Source organism: Epinephelus moara, chromosome 10, assembly GCF_006386435.1.
Source record: "Epinephelus moara isolate mb chromosome 10, YSFRI_EMoa_1.0, whole genome shotgun sequence".
Classification (NCBI taxonomy): domain Eukaryota; kingdom Metazoa; phylum Chordata; class Actinopteri; order Perciformes; family Serranidae; genus Epinephelus; species Epinephelus moara.
The window spans coordinates 41,204,194-41,219,388 of NC_065515.1; the positions used below are offsets into that span (position 1 = coordinate 41,204,194).

Here is a 15,195-nt window from a genome sequence, read left to right on the forward strand (position 1 = left end):
AAAACTTGTTAGACAAGGCATTTAGATAATCTTACATTTTCATTACCATCACAAATTCAAATTATATTTTCTATTTTTTAAATTTTATTTTTATTTTTAACGTGACCCTTTCTGAATTGGCAACCTGCTCTCATTCCAAAGTCGTCAAATACCGCCGCTTGGTCAGTGATTTCTGCATCAGCCATAGACAAAAAAGCATCCTTTCGCAGTTGTATGATAAGTCATTGGGTGGCATCAGTTTATAATGCTGCCAGAAGACAACAGCTTGAAATGCTGCGGCACAACAACGTAACTTAAGCAGCTTGAAAGTCCCTGTAGGGCGGGTGGGAGGGGTGGTGGATGAGTCCAACAAACACCAGACTTTCACCCAGAAACCATGATGTTTTTTTCTAAACCAACCCACATTAATTTATAGCCTAAACGTAAGCTTGTTTTTAAACATAAATACAAGGTGTTTTACCAACTATGTAAGTTACTTTGAAAAAGACTGTATGCATCTAATGAGCAGAAATTGTACATTTCCTGTGAAAACAGAAGTGTATTTTAAAAAAGAGACAATGCATGTAACAAACGTAAAATGACACGCTTACCCAGAATGTCAATGACAGACGCCTCCAGGATACCTGACACATCATATATAGACCAAGCGGCGATGTGTGATGAGTTGGGAGTAAGAATATTTTGGAATTAGTGCTATAGTTTTCTTAAAAACCTCCTTTACTGGGATTCATTTGAATAAAGGTTTTTGAGACAACAGAGAAAGTGTCTCCTGAAGGACTCGTAGTAATTTAAAAATCATCAAATGCCTTTTATTTCTGGTCTGCTTTCACTGGAAGAGGGTAAAGTGCAATTTTAACAACCCCATTGTGTCAGTATTATTTGCATATCTAAGAGCTAATGTGCAACAAGTTAGTTTTAATACATTCATAAATCAGAAAAACAGTTTTTCTCTTTTACAAACCTTGATATGAAAATCATTCAAAAACTTTTTTCACTATTTTCTGGACTGCATATTGTTGTCATTGGTTGAATATTGGTTATAGGTAAGTGTGAAATCATGGGAATAAATGACACTTGGGGTGGGAGTTTGAATCTCTTTTGTGTTGAGCAATAATACTCATTTAGTGTGTGGATTCTCATTCTCTACTTTTCCAAAACTGTAGTATGATGAGTCAGATGGGATTTTGGATCGAGCTTCAATTAGTTTTTATATCTGCAATGTATTTAAATTTTATGGACTTGATCAGTGGCAGTTTTTTGCTCTTATGTGCATCCAAGGTCACTGGTGGGTCTGTCTCGGCCAAGATCATATTGTGTCACTTGGATAATTTTCAAACAAGTCCAAGCCAAAACACACCAGCCTCTCAGCTGAGCGGATGGCCCTGAGGATGAGAGACAGAGACTGGTTCATGGTGCTGTGGCAAAGTACTTCCTTGTCTGCAGAGTTGTGTTTGACTGCTTTGCTGGTGACGTTACAATGCAGGACGGCTTCCTGTGAGAACCTGAGGATGGAAAACTGAGGAGTCTTCCCTGGAAGGCTGTATAACAGGTTCCTATAGAGAGAGAGGAAGAGAGAGGAGAGTGGCATTGAATAATTTCATACATACAATGCATACAGGCAGAATATGACATGCAGCCAGACACCCCTGCCACCACTCTCCTGCCCGACCCAATCACCAGAAAAAATGCTGGCAGTGTACATTTCAGCAAACCACAGATACATTACATTTGTATGTTATTAGGGTGCAGATACATTATAACTTAACCTGTAGTTAGGTTTAGGCACAAAAAACTACTTGGTTATGGTTAGGAAGAGATCATGTTTTGGTTTAAAATACATGGTTTTAGGGGCACAATCCTTGCTGGAAAAACAGCGACGGGTTCCTTAAAAAAACACCCACATTTGGGTGCTAAAAAGAAGCTGGGAAAAAAAAGCCATTAGTCCCTAAAAAACACCCATGTTTGGGGACTAAAAAAACACAAGAAACACAGCAATGATTCGCTTAAAACAAACAGTTTTATTGGTTGTTGGACGCAAACTGCGGTCAGCAGCTTGGCAGTTGTCTCAACGGATGTCATGCCATCCACCATCCTCTCTACCTGCAGATGACAAAGTCAGCATGTATACGAAGTCACTTTACAGATGTTGATATGATCTGTAACAAACATGCAAATGTAAATTTGTGGTTTGAAGAAATGTTAAATGCCAGCATTTACTCCCTCTGGTACAGCCTTTTGCAATTTCTTGTTTACTTTTCATGCTTTTCTTTTAGTACATTACTAAAGAATATATATATAGATTTATATATAGAGATATAGGTATATATATATATATATATATATATATATATACACACACAAAGTGTAGGATGTTGAAATGTAGGAGGACTGAATACATCTGGCAGTCAGAAATAGAAATAACCAGAAAATCAGAAATAGCCCCACTGCAACAAACTCATCTTAAACAACGCAAAGCTTGTGAATTCAAACAGAAATGGGTAGGACAGGTTTTTAATTCAGGATGGCGATACTGGTACATATAAAGGCACCTTTTGTACATCAGGGTTCTGTTCTGACCCCGCAGGACAATTTATTATCACTGATGGTTTATTTACAATGAGCATATAGTTAGCATAAATTTGTATGTATTTTTATGCAAAAATCTTTGCAAGGAGACTAGACAATATTTTACCTAAACTCATTCATATTGACCAGATCGGTTTGTAAGATCCAGACAAACTGCAGACAATATGAGAAAACTGATTCACATAATGCACTACGCCAATTTGACAGCTGAACCAACAATTGTGGTGTCTTTGGAGGCTGAAAAAGCATTTCACTGCATTGACTGGTCTTACCTTTTTTAAACTTTGAACAAATTTGGGTTTGGCCCAAATTTTATAAATTACATATTACTTATATACTCAACACATTAGGCCAAAAACAGTTACAAATACCATAGCTCCTGAACCATTCCAACTTAGACGAGGTATGCCTCAAGGTTGCCCTCTGAGTCCTATGCTTTTTGTCTTGTCATTAGAACCCCTGGCCACATTGATCAGAGGAAACAACAAAAGCAAAGGAAGTGCAGCTCCAATAATGGAACTGAAAATAAGTCCTTTTGCAGATGATATACTGCTAACATTATCAGACCCTCCAACCTCCCTTAAATATATTCTTGAGACTGTGAAGGACTTTGGAGCCATTTTTGGATATAAGATTATTAGGATAAGTCAGAGGTTTTACCTTTAAATGTTCACTGTCATAAATCACTTATTGCTAATTTGCCATTTAAATGGTTGCTTGATGGGATGCATACATATGTGGGAAAAAGGGGACCTAGGCCTTCCAAACGTGTACAAGTTTTATATTGCATTTAACTCTAGATATCCTTTGAAACTGGTTTATGGCTTTAATTCAAGTGACACCAGATGGGAAAGCATAGAACAGGAAGCTTTAGAATTGTTAAAAGAAAAGGTCTCATTGCAAAGAGCTATGGTAAGGCCCAGTATGAAAGAACATTGATAACTAACCTTTGAGTTAGTTTTCCTACTTACTCTATTGTGAGTAAAAATATTTCAGAGCCTGATTAATTACATGGTCAGTAACTCTCCCAGTGCTCCTTTAGGGAATAACTTTAGGTTCACGTTGAACCTAGAAAATGATGACTGGGAATCCAGGGTAAGAACTTCAGTCAATTTTAGAAATTCATATGACTGAAAACTGAGAACTTTTGATCAGGTTAAAGCTGCATATGGAATTACAAGAAAGAAAAAGATTCTCTAAAAAATATGCAAATAAGGTCACAATTGACCAAAATTGTAACCATACCCAAGATGACAGAAACTGAGACTAACCTAGAATCAGTGGTCATAAACTCTATTATTTTTTCTACATATACACTTATTCTGAATTTGATGCCTGCAACATGTTCCAAATATGTTGGGAAAGGGGCATGTTTATCACTGTGTTACATCACCTTTTTTTTAAACAACACTCAGTAAGTGTTTGGGAACTGAGGACACTAACTCTTGAAATTTTGAGAGTGAAATTCTTTCCCATTCTTGCTGGATATAGGACTTCAGTTGCTCAACAGTCCGGGGTGTCTGTTGTCATACCTTGTGCTTCATAATGTGCCACACATGTTCAATGGTAATTAAGTCTGGACTGCAGGCAGGTCTGCCTAGTACTCTCACTCCTTTACTACAAAGCCCTGCTGTTGGAACACGTGCAGAATGTGTTTCATTTTCTTGCTGGAATAAACAGAGACGTGCCTGAAAAAGACATCATCTGGATGGCAGCGTATGTTGCTCCAAAAACTGTATGTACCTTTCAGCATTGATGGTGCCTTTACAGATGTGCAAGTCAGTCATACCATGGGCACTAACACACCCCTGCACCATCACAGATGATGGCTTTGAACTTTGCACTGTCAACAATCAGGATGGTCTTTTTCCTGAGCCCATGTAGTAATATCCTTTCTACAGTCATGGTGGTTTTTAATGCAGTGCAACCTGAATGATCAAAGGTCATGGGCATCCAATATTGGTTTTAAGGCTTGCCTCTTAGCGGAGATTTCTCAGAATTCTCTTAATCTTTTGATGATATTATGGATGGTAGATGGTGAAATCCATAAATTCTTTGCATTGTGCATTGAGACACATTGCTGTCTGGACTGTTGGACTGTTTGCCCATACAGTTTTTCACAAAAAGACACCATCCTTGCTTGTGAACAACTGAGCCTTTAGAGGGTGACCCTTTCATACCAATTAATGATACTATCATCTGTTACTAATTAACCTGTTTACCCGTGGAATGTTCCAAACAGGTGTTTTTTGAGCATTTAACAACTTTCCCTGTCTATTGTTGCCCCCATTCCAACTTCTTTGTAACATGTTGCAGGCATCAAATTCAGAATAAGTGTATTTATTTATTCAATCATTTTCCATAACTGCTTATCCTGATACAGGGTTGTGGGTGTGCTGGAGCCTATCCCAGCTGACACTTGGTGAGAGGCGGGGTACACCCTGGACAGGTTGACACATAGAGACAGACAACCACGCACCTACGGGCAAATTAGTCACCAATTAACCTAATGTGCATGTCTTTGGATTGTGGGAGGAAGCCAGAGAACCTGTGGAAAATCCACGTCGACACGGGGAGAACTTGCAAACTTCACATAGAAGGGCCCCAGCTGGCCGGTGGATTTGAACGCAGAACCCTCTTGCCTTGAGGCACCCTAAAATAAATGTGTATTAGCAATAACATGTATTAGTTTGAACATTAAAGGGGCAATAAGCGGAAATTCATCATTTCTAGATTGAAGGAATTAAAAAATCACTATGTGAAGTAGGGATGTCCCGATCCGATATTCGGATCAGTATCGGCTGTCGATATTAGCAAAAAACGTGCATCGGATCGGACTGCATGGAAAAATGCAGATCCAGAACTTGGATCCAGTTTTTCATGGACTCCGATCCAGGTTTTACGGCCAGCCCAGCGCTCTGCAATTCAAGCAGTCCATTCCAGTGATCCGCTCCAGCACTTACTATCAATCCACCAGGCCAGCATGCAGACGGCAGACACACATGGAGGGTAGGAAGAGTAGGTCAATTTAGTTAACTGACTATTTGTTTTCTGCTCTGGGTTTTTGAGAGTGATATTTTTATTTGGTTTACACTCTTACTGTTTAAGTAAAGAGCACTGATGGCATTGTTTTGGGCACAATTAGTGAAATTGGAGCCATGGATGGACTATTGCTTGTTTAAACAGTTGTACAATATTGTGTGTGGTTTTTTGTCCCCTCTGTTGGTCCCAGGAAACAGCAGCACCAGGCTGGCACTGACACTACTAAAATAACTGAAAAGGAAAGGCTGCATTGTTTGTTAAATGTCAACAATGTCTTGTGGTGTTAATCTATTTTTTATTTATTAGGGGGCCAAAGCACAAGTGTGTGGAGTCTTGCTGCTATTTTAATTTCAATGTTAGACATTTTAAAGATTTCTTGTGTTGATTTATTTTCTATTTATTAAGGGGCCAAAGCAGCCAAAGCAAACCAGCTATATTTTTTATTTAATGTTAATGTTCAAGTTTAAAGTTTGTTTATTTAACCCTGTTAACAATAAACAGGTCAGTTTCTCATACCAACTGTTTTGGATCATTCTAACTAACCTGATTAAGTAGTTGTTCTTGTTAGAGTAATATCGCTTGATCGAACCTTTTCTAACATGACTGACAACAAAAAGTGAATATGTATAATACGCGCTTGGATCGGATTGGTATAGGTATCGGCCAAAACTCAAGGCTGTAATATCGGTATCGGATCGGAAGTGAAAAAGCTGGATCGGGACATCCCTAATGTGAAGAACTAGGGGTGTAATTTCATCTGGAGTATAGCATGACGTCACACATCCTCTCTCTGTGTTGATCTCCAGCCCATTGTTTACAAGCCGGTCCGGCTGCGCATTCATGTACGTTCATGTGAATCGCTGCCTCCTCCCTCCGCTCGGAGCCCTTGGCCCTCCCTCCCTATAAAAGGCTACAGCCGGTGAGCAAGCCCTTGGCCCTCCCTCCCTATAAAAGGCTACAGCCGGTGAGCAATGGCAGCGCGTATTTTCAAAGCGAAATGGCGGAGAGCGGAATGAAACGTTCACCTGAAGACGACCAGGATCCGACATTTCCTCTGAAGAAACAACGGTCGTTGGCGAAGAAGTTGTCGGATAAAGAAAGGGACACAACCCGGATTAACATCGGCCTTGCATTTCCAAGGTGGAGAGCACTGCGAGAGCTAATCTAACTCGGAGCTAGCTCTTCTTCTCCTGGACAGGTAGGCTAAGTAACAACATAAAGTCAAATGTCTGTTTTAATTAGTGTTACAGTAACGTTGGGCACATGTTGCTATGTCGATTCAATTAAATTTAATGTTACAATCGTAGCATGGGTTAATGTCTGGAGCTTGAGTTAATAGCGGCTCGGTCCCAGCAATGGGTCAGGCGTTATGGTTGTGTTAGGTGAGTAGCCCGGCAGCCCAGCTAACATTTGCAATTGCAAATGTTAGCTAGCAACAGTGACTAGAAGAGCTGGTAGAAGCGCTCCATAGCTGTAAGTTACTCCAGTAGCCGTAGTAGCTCTAGTGCTAACTCTACGCTAGCTAGCTCACGCTAACATTCCTCTCTTCTCTGTGAGACCGGCTCAGTTGGAGTTGGAGCGTTAGCATGGCAGCCGACTAGTGCTAACGCTATCAGGAAAGCAGGGAAATAGCTAAACACAGCAGAGACCGAGAGTGAGTGAAAGACATCGCTAACTGCTAAACTACGCCAAACTACGCCAAACTAAGTTGGCTTTTTAGGTTTTATTTCCTCGCCCCTGTAGTGAGTGAATCTGCTTGTAGTGAAAACGGGGCTAACCGGTGCTTCCTCCTCAGGTTCCACTTCACTCAGCTGCCTGACAGATCCGCTGCTTCTTCATAATTTAACCTGAATAACAAACCGGAGCTAGCTGGGAGCATGACCGGAGGGAAGCACAGCCAGTTAGCCTCCGCTAGCTTCCCAGCTAGCCCCGACTCTCCGTTTGAATCCAACCGGAGAACTGAGCCCTTGTTTGTTATTCAGGTTAAAGTGGGAAGAAGCAACGGTTTTATCAGGCAGCTGAGTGAAGCTGAGTGAAGTGGAGCCTGTGGAGGAAACACCGGGACCATCTGAATGTAATAGTCAGTGGAGGTGCTGCAGCGCTCGGCTACACAGATAGTCAAGTCAAGTGGGCGGTCGGGGGGGTGTCGGTGGAGAGCAGAGGTAGAGGGAGGTGTGGCTCATGACACACTTTGTTTTGGTCTACAGGCAGTGCACAACAGCAAACCTAGCGGTGAAACGATTTCGCTTTTTGCCCCTTTAAATATCTTGTCCTTGTACTGTATTCAATTGAATATAGGCCAAAATAGATTTGCAGATCTTTGCATTTGGTTTTTATTTATGCTTTACACTACATCCCAACTTTTTTGGAATAGAGGTTGTATTAGCATCTATATGTCTCTTTGTCTTTCTGTCACACTGTTGTACCCACCAGCATGCACACACATAGAGCAAAGCACATACATAAACACAGACAAGCCTTTGGGGGTAGCAGAGCAGTTATTTGTAGGTCAGAAAGGCAGAGACTGCAGAGTGTTGCTCCCCTCTGGGCTGAAGTACATTGATTTCTGTTAAAGTGGCTGAACAGACAGTCTTACGAGAGTAAATGGAGTGATTCTTCATCTGTTAAGACACAGGTCGCGAGCTGTAGGGTGTGAAGGAACACTGACCTTCAGCACACAATTTAGACTTAAAGTCAGTGAAGATTCTGTATCTACTTTTACATGATACCAGTGAGGCAAGTCCTGAAAGTTAGGGGGTGCTTAGGTTATTGTAATTTGTTGACAAAATGACAGTGGACAGCTGTTATATTCATCCCGGTGTTCATGATTGCATTATTTTCTGGGTTTGATCTTACCACAACATGTAGCTCATGATTGCAATGCTATTTGACAGCCAACTCTCATAACTTAAATCTTTGGCCTGCACATGAGCATATAAGTCAGCAGTAGACTTTCAAATTAGTCTGCACTTTCAACTGCATTACCACGCAATAATAAAATACCTTTAACAAAAATAAAGCAACAGACATGATATAAGGCAGCATATATCAGCTGTAATAGAGTGCCTATCTCAAGTCATTTTCACAAAAGAACAGAAAACAGTGGCTGTCTATTGATTTGCAGGACCCTAGAATATGCTTAATGATGTACTTTTACATAACATTTTTTAACATTTAGCGTTCTACAATATGCATGTATGGCAGTGGACAGTGGAGGGTTTGACACCTTGGCAAGACACCTGCCATGCTGCAGACCACTGCATACAACTGTTTAGGACAAACAAAAGCGGTTGTGTTTTAGTAACCAGTACCTGTTTTTCCAGTGGCCAGTGTTTTTTAGTGCCCCTTTGCTGTTTAACAGTTAGCTTTTTCTGAACCAAATGTGGGTGTTTTTTTATGCCTCATCACCTTTTTTACAGACGGCTCTTTTGGCATCAAATGTGGGTGTTTTTTGGCATCCTGTCACTGTTTCACGAGCGGCTTTTTAGACACCAAATGTTTTTTTAGGGCCCCAATATTGTTTCACAAGCAGAGCTTTTGATTAAATTTTTGTGTTTTTGGAAGCCTGTCACTGTTTTACGAGCAGCTCTATTGGCATCAAATATGGGTGTTTTTGCTGCCCTGTCACTGTTTCACAAGCAGCTTTTAAGGCATTTAATGTAGGTGTTTGTGGCAACCCATTGCTGTCTTTCCTTAATGCCATGCCAAATTGCTGCATTTCCTGCTAGGATAGTGCCATGAAAAGCAGGAAATTTAAGCCAAAATAAAAGACAAATGTACTGTATGCCAGGTTTACAGGAATGTACAATGCCAACATTCTTTCTGGGGATTGAGTTTGGCCACCGGGGGGAAGCACAACAAGACACAACACTACATTAAGTTTTAAAGTTGATATGGCTAATGTGTTAGCAAATAGTCACCAATTAACACATCCAACAGAAATGGAGCAACATTTGCATCCATTTAAAGATGTAGTTGTCATTAGAACGCCTGGCCACATTGATCAGAGGAAACAACAAAATCAAAGGAAGTGCAGCTCCAATAATGGAACTGAAAATAAGTCCTTTTGCAGATGATATACTGCTAACATTATCAGACCCTCCAAGGACTTTGGAGCCATTTTTGGATGTAAGATTATTAGTCAGAGGTTTTACCTTTAAATGTACACTGTCATAAATCACTTATTGCTAATTTGCCATTTAAATGGTCGCTTGATGGGATGCATACATATGTGGGAAAAAGGGAGCCTAGGCCTTCCAAACGTGTACAGGTATTATATTGCATTTAACTCTAGATATCCTTTGAAACTGGCTTATGGCTTTAATTCAAGTGACACCAGATGGGAAAGCATAGAACAGGAAGCTTTAGAATTGTTAAAAGAAAAGGTCTCATTGCAAAGAGCTATGGTAAGGCCCAGTATGAAAGAACATTGATAACTAAACCTTTGAGTTAGTTTTCCTACTTACTCTATTGTGAGTAAAATATTTCTGGACCTGATTAATTATATGGTCAGTAACTCTCCTAGTGCTTCATTAGGGAATAACATTAGGTTCACGTTGAACCTAGAAAATGATGATGTAAAATGTGAGGTGCCGAATCATCCAGTACAGATTTAATTACTTGGGATGCCAGGCGGAGAAACAATGCATTCAACAATCTACAACAGTTTGTAAACTCTGGAAAATGATCAGCAGTACATTTGAAGAATCCAAAATTTTTCAGATGATGATTTCAAAGCTTAAAATGTGCATAAAGCCCAGTTTGTTTTTAAGGATAAGCAAGACAGAGGTGATTTTTGGTGGAATACACAACTCAACAATAGAAATACAACTCATTTTTTGTGACATATTTATTATTTGTGCTACTCTGAATACTGCATTCATATTTGGAGACATCCCCACTTTGAGCAAGAGTCAGCAAGAAAATGTTGAGTGTTTAAGGAAGAAAGAGTCAGACAGACAGACAGACAAGTGCTTGACTGAGCTTGCCCGCAGAAAGTAGCATTTTTGTGCTGTGGGTCAGTATTGTGTTCATGTCCTGCGCAAAGCTGTAACCCTATGTGCCAAACAACAAATAAATCTTGTGGATGGTTTTGTTTTGTTGGGGAAACAGGTCTATATAAAAAGCAACATTTTTCCCACTGGTTATTGGCAGGTCAGCTATAAAAACTGGCGTTTTTTTTTTTTACATTGAGACCATCATCCATCCATTGTCTGTTCCTGCTTACCCTGTTCATGGTCTCAGGCTGGAATTATCTGAGCACATATTGGGCTGAGGAAGGATACATCCTGGACAGGTCACCAGTTTACACAGGGCTGGCATAAGCCCTTTTCAGACAAGGAACTTGTAACATTGCTGCCTTTGTCTATTGATTTCGAACACCTGTCTCATGGCTCTATTCAAACACGACTGGGCTATTACAACAAAGCTGCAGTGCTCATGCTTCATTTGTAATCTAGTAGATGGATAAAGTGGTGGCACTGCTTGAGAACAGTGGAGATCAAAAGACTACCCAGATATAAATATTTTTAGGGATGCACTGATTATATGCTGAACATCCACATTGGCTTTGAAATTCGCCTAATTGACTGCCATTGGCCCCTCAGCAAATAAGATGACATATGGCAGTGGCCTACATTTTTCTGTTGTGTCACATCAGTTTTGCGCAGGCTAAAACACAGGACTTTTCCCATTGTCCCAGGGACAATAAAAAACATGCTTGAGAGAGGATGCAGTAAACTCACCATCGACCTGTTTAGGGACACAACCTAATTTTTCCCTGATAATGCTACATTGTAAACAACAAATCCGTGTTGAAATCAGGCCCCCAGGAGGGCTACTCAACCTTGCCTCCTTATTTACCCAGTGACCACTTGCGGTGTTGCAGAAAAAAAAAATCCTGGCCCAGCATACACCACCAATATAAAAGAGACATCTGTAAAACTGTTGATAGGACATCTTGAACTGCAAACATTATTTATGACTCCTGTTCTGAATTGGAGGTTCCATGGAGGTTTTACATTGGACAACTTCCCTCATGCTGAAAAAAAATATTTAAAACTCTGTGATGTCATCACAAAGTAAAGTCTATGAGCTGAGCTGGAATTTGCAGGTTGGCCCAGCAGGAGAAACACTACTGCGCATATTCAGCAGGGCTGCATATCCCAAATTAAACCCAGTAGCTAGAAACTTTTTTGATGTATGCACCGGACAGGCGATTCCTCTGGACTGAGTAGGCGCCATCTTGGCATCCATATGTAGTCATTATTAAACATCTGTGGTTGAAATCGGCAGGAAGAGATGCCAGTTAATGTTAGCAGCGGGTGGCCAGAACTCACTAACAAGCTAACCAACTAGATTGCATTGCACTGGTATTGGCTCTTGGCCAAATTGTTATTTTAAACACCTGTATTGGCCCAGAATTTCAAGCAGTGCATCCCCAGTATTTTTTATCATAAGGCAATATCAGCCTGGTGTACTGCCAAACAAGATAAAGCAATATCATAGAAATGGCCTATGAAAATTGTTAGATTTGAATCATCAGTCAGAGACCCCTCAGTTGACTTAGATTGCTTCAAGTTGAGCAGGGCTTTTTTTTGCTAGTCAGTGTGCTGCGCAATGTACTTCTGGGGACATTTTGGTCCCCAGCTTTGGCTGCTGAGTGAGTACTCTTTACTTTGATGCTACTCTTTGGTACAAGGAGCTGCAAACATACAGGCAGTGGCACAGAAGAAGAGAGGCTTTGCACCATAAGGCTTTGAAATAACCTTATCTTCTGCTTTCTGCTAAGAAGTATTGAATTTAAAGCTCACAGATGTCTGGTGTCGACAAAAAATGTTGGATATTTCTGACCTGTTGTAAGCACCGTTAGCTTGTTTATTTTATTACAAGAATACCGCTGTCATACTAAAAGTCCTGCTGAGCCCATTCAAACTTTAAAACTTGATATGGAAAAAAATGAATTGTTGAATATCCATATTAAATGGCCAAATCTGATTAGACCGACATAGTTCTATTTGAACTGTTTTTGTTTGGAGTTTTCATAATAAAAGACCACAATAAACACAATACAGACAATAATGACATGACCTTCAATATTATTGTTACACACACACACACACACACACACACATACAGTAAAAGGAGAAAATTAATTAATTAAAATAAATACATAAATAATAATAATAATAAAAATAAAATAAAAATGAATAAAGATAAAAAATAAATAAAAAATTAGTCCCATAAAATATAGAATAACATAAAAGGTCTCAGGTAGGGGTGGGGGGTCAGGAGCTATCCTAAATTGCTAGAGGGGAATTCTTTCTCAAAGTAATCCAGGAATGGTTGCCACATCTTAAAGAATTTCTGAGTGGACACACATATGGTAAACTTAAACTTCTCCAGCTTAAGGTGGGACATAACACTCTTAACCCAATGTGTGTGAGATGGAGGAGTAGTCGCCTTCCACCTGAGAAGGATGAGGCGTCAAGCTAGGAGGGAAGAGAAGGCTATAGCCTCTGACTGAGAATTTGGAAATGTTACTCTTTCTGGGGCAGTTCCAAAAATGCCAGTAATGGGGTCCGGGTTAATAACTTTTCCACACATATGAGAGAATGTTTTAAAAATGGAGGTCCTAGACCGACATAATTCTGACTTGGGTACAGCACTACAATGATATCATAATATTGTACTATAGTAGCATAATAGTTGGAGTAAGTGACAGTATAACTGGACACTGATAATGCAGGTGTTTGTTTGAAGCTTTAAATGAATGTGTCAGAATTAAACTTGAGTTCAGACAGCAATGTAAGGATCAGCTAAACCGCTTGGGACTGGGGTTATTTGTGAAACTAACAAAATAAAATAGCTGCAGTGAGAGTCATGCAAATTAAATTTTAAAAAAAGGAGAAATATCAGTAATGTCAGCTATCTTAGTTATGGTGAAGCTGTTGAAATCTGTACAGAAATTTAAGGGACGTGGAGAGCTAACAGTTAAGACTGTGAGAGAGAAAGAGAGACAGCAATAGAGAACTTGTCTGTTCGACAGTTATGGAAGACACACATAGCATACAACCAAAATACAAGGGACAGAAATTCTGGTGTACTGCTATTTAATTATATTTAAATGAATGAATGAATATATACATTCACACCATAGCAATTATAATACCCTAACAGCTGCTAATTTAATTTCATTACAAAGGGTATGGAGAACAGGATAATACCCTCCAAGTAGTAACTTTCATGACTGCAGGTATGGATGCTCAGACGTGAAGTGGAGCGTGGTTTGAATCTATTTTGTAAAAAATGGAATGCATTATGTATTATCCATAACATCATATAAATAATTGGAAATGAAAAAAGAACACAATTTTGAAAGACTCAAAAGAGAAAAGAGAAGAGTGATGTGATGACAAAAGTGCCTTAGAGAAGCAATGTAATCTTGTCTGTCCATGTCCCCAACAGACTGCCTAGTTATGAAAGAGGTCCTTTTGAAGCACCTCAGAGTGCACATAAAGACATCTGCTATCGATTGGTGCGGCCCTCTGCAGCCTGACATCCACTCTTAATAGAGGCCGCCTCCTGCTCTGCAACACAACAAATTGGGTTTAAACTATGTCTGCTGCCCCAGGTGTCACTCACACTGGAGCAGCAGCATCCAGTGAACACAGACAGCAGCATGGCATGGCTGCATGTTCTGGTGCCTCTTTGTAAGAACCAAGTTAAGGTTTAGCTTCAAAGTAAGAACATATCGACTTGTCCTCCCTTTCGCAGCAGGATATTTTAAGATGTTGAATTTGGTTTAGGTATAGGGTTAGGAGCATAAACTGCTAACTTAACTGTATTTAATGGGTAAGTTGAACATTTTGTGAATAGGAACACTTTTATTTTGGTGCTAGGCTACATTATATCTGGAAACACATTAAAGGGATGGGTGTAGAATACCAACTTTCAGATTTCCAAGGCAATTTGTGCTCATTACATACTACAGTGTCTTTCGAAATAAACTTCCATCAACACAGGAAACCTACGTTTCACCACCACAACTACTTTAGCTTTTGTAAAGAAAATTGAGTGAGTATTTACACCTGGCATTAACATGCATCTTGGGTCATCTGATCCCAAATTTCTTCAGAGGTATTTTAATACCTGCACAGCTAAGCTATGTGTTTAGTCCTGTAGTTGATCATTAGGTGAGCCCAGCCTCTAACAGGTTTTAGTATTTAAATAATATATTTGCCTTTACTGATAGTAATCTATAGTTATAGTACTTATTAGAGCATTTATGAGCTTGGATCTGTCCAAAAACAAAAAACAAATCCCTGTTCTATTGTAACACATCATCTATATGATCATATCAGTTAACTAAACCAGAGGATTACACATAATGTGTATTGTACACTGTAGTATTCTGAAATAGAGTATTGATTCCTAGGCAAGAATGCACTTGCTCAGCTTTACAGTTGTGTAAGTCTGGATAAAAATGAAGTTCAGACCCCTCGGGGCACACAGCAGGACCACCAACTGACCCTGCTGGTGACCAAGAGTAGTTATTATCCTGAATCT

General features: G+C 39.8%; 1 protein-coding gene across 1 annotated transcript in view; it reads right to left on the bottom strand.

The window, feature by feature from the left end:
• The window catches only part of LOC126396257 (inactive N-acetylated-alpha-linked acidic dipeptidase-like protein 2), a 770,727-nt gene continuing 755,532 nt past the window's right edge, over positions 1–15,195 (bottom strand). The window contains exon 17 of the mRNA XM_050054195.1: positions 1–1,553. Within this exon, the coding sequence (XP_049910152.1) occupies positions 1,307–1,553 (247 nt within the window). The 3' untranslated portion in view covers positions 1–1,306. The remainder of the gene's footprint in view (positions 1,554–15,195) is intronic.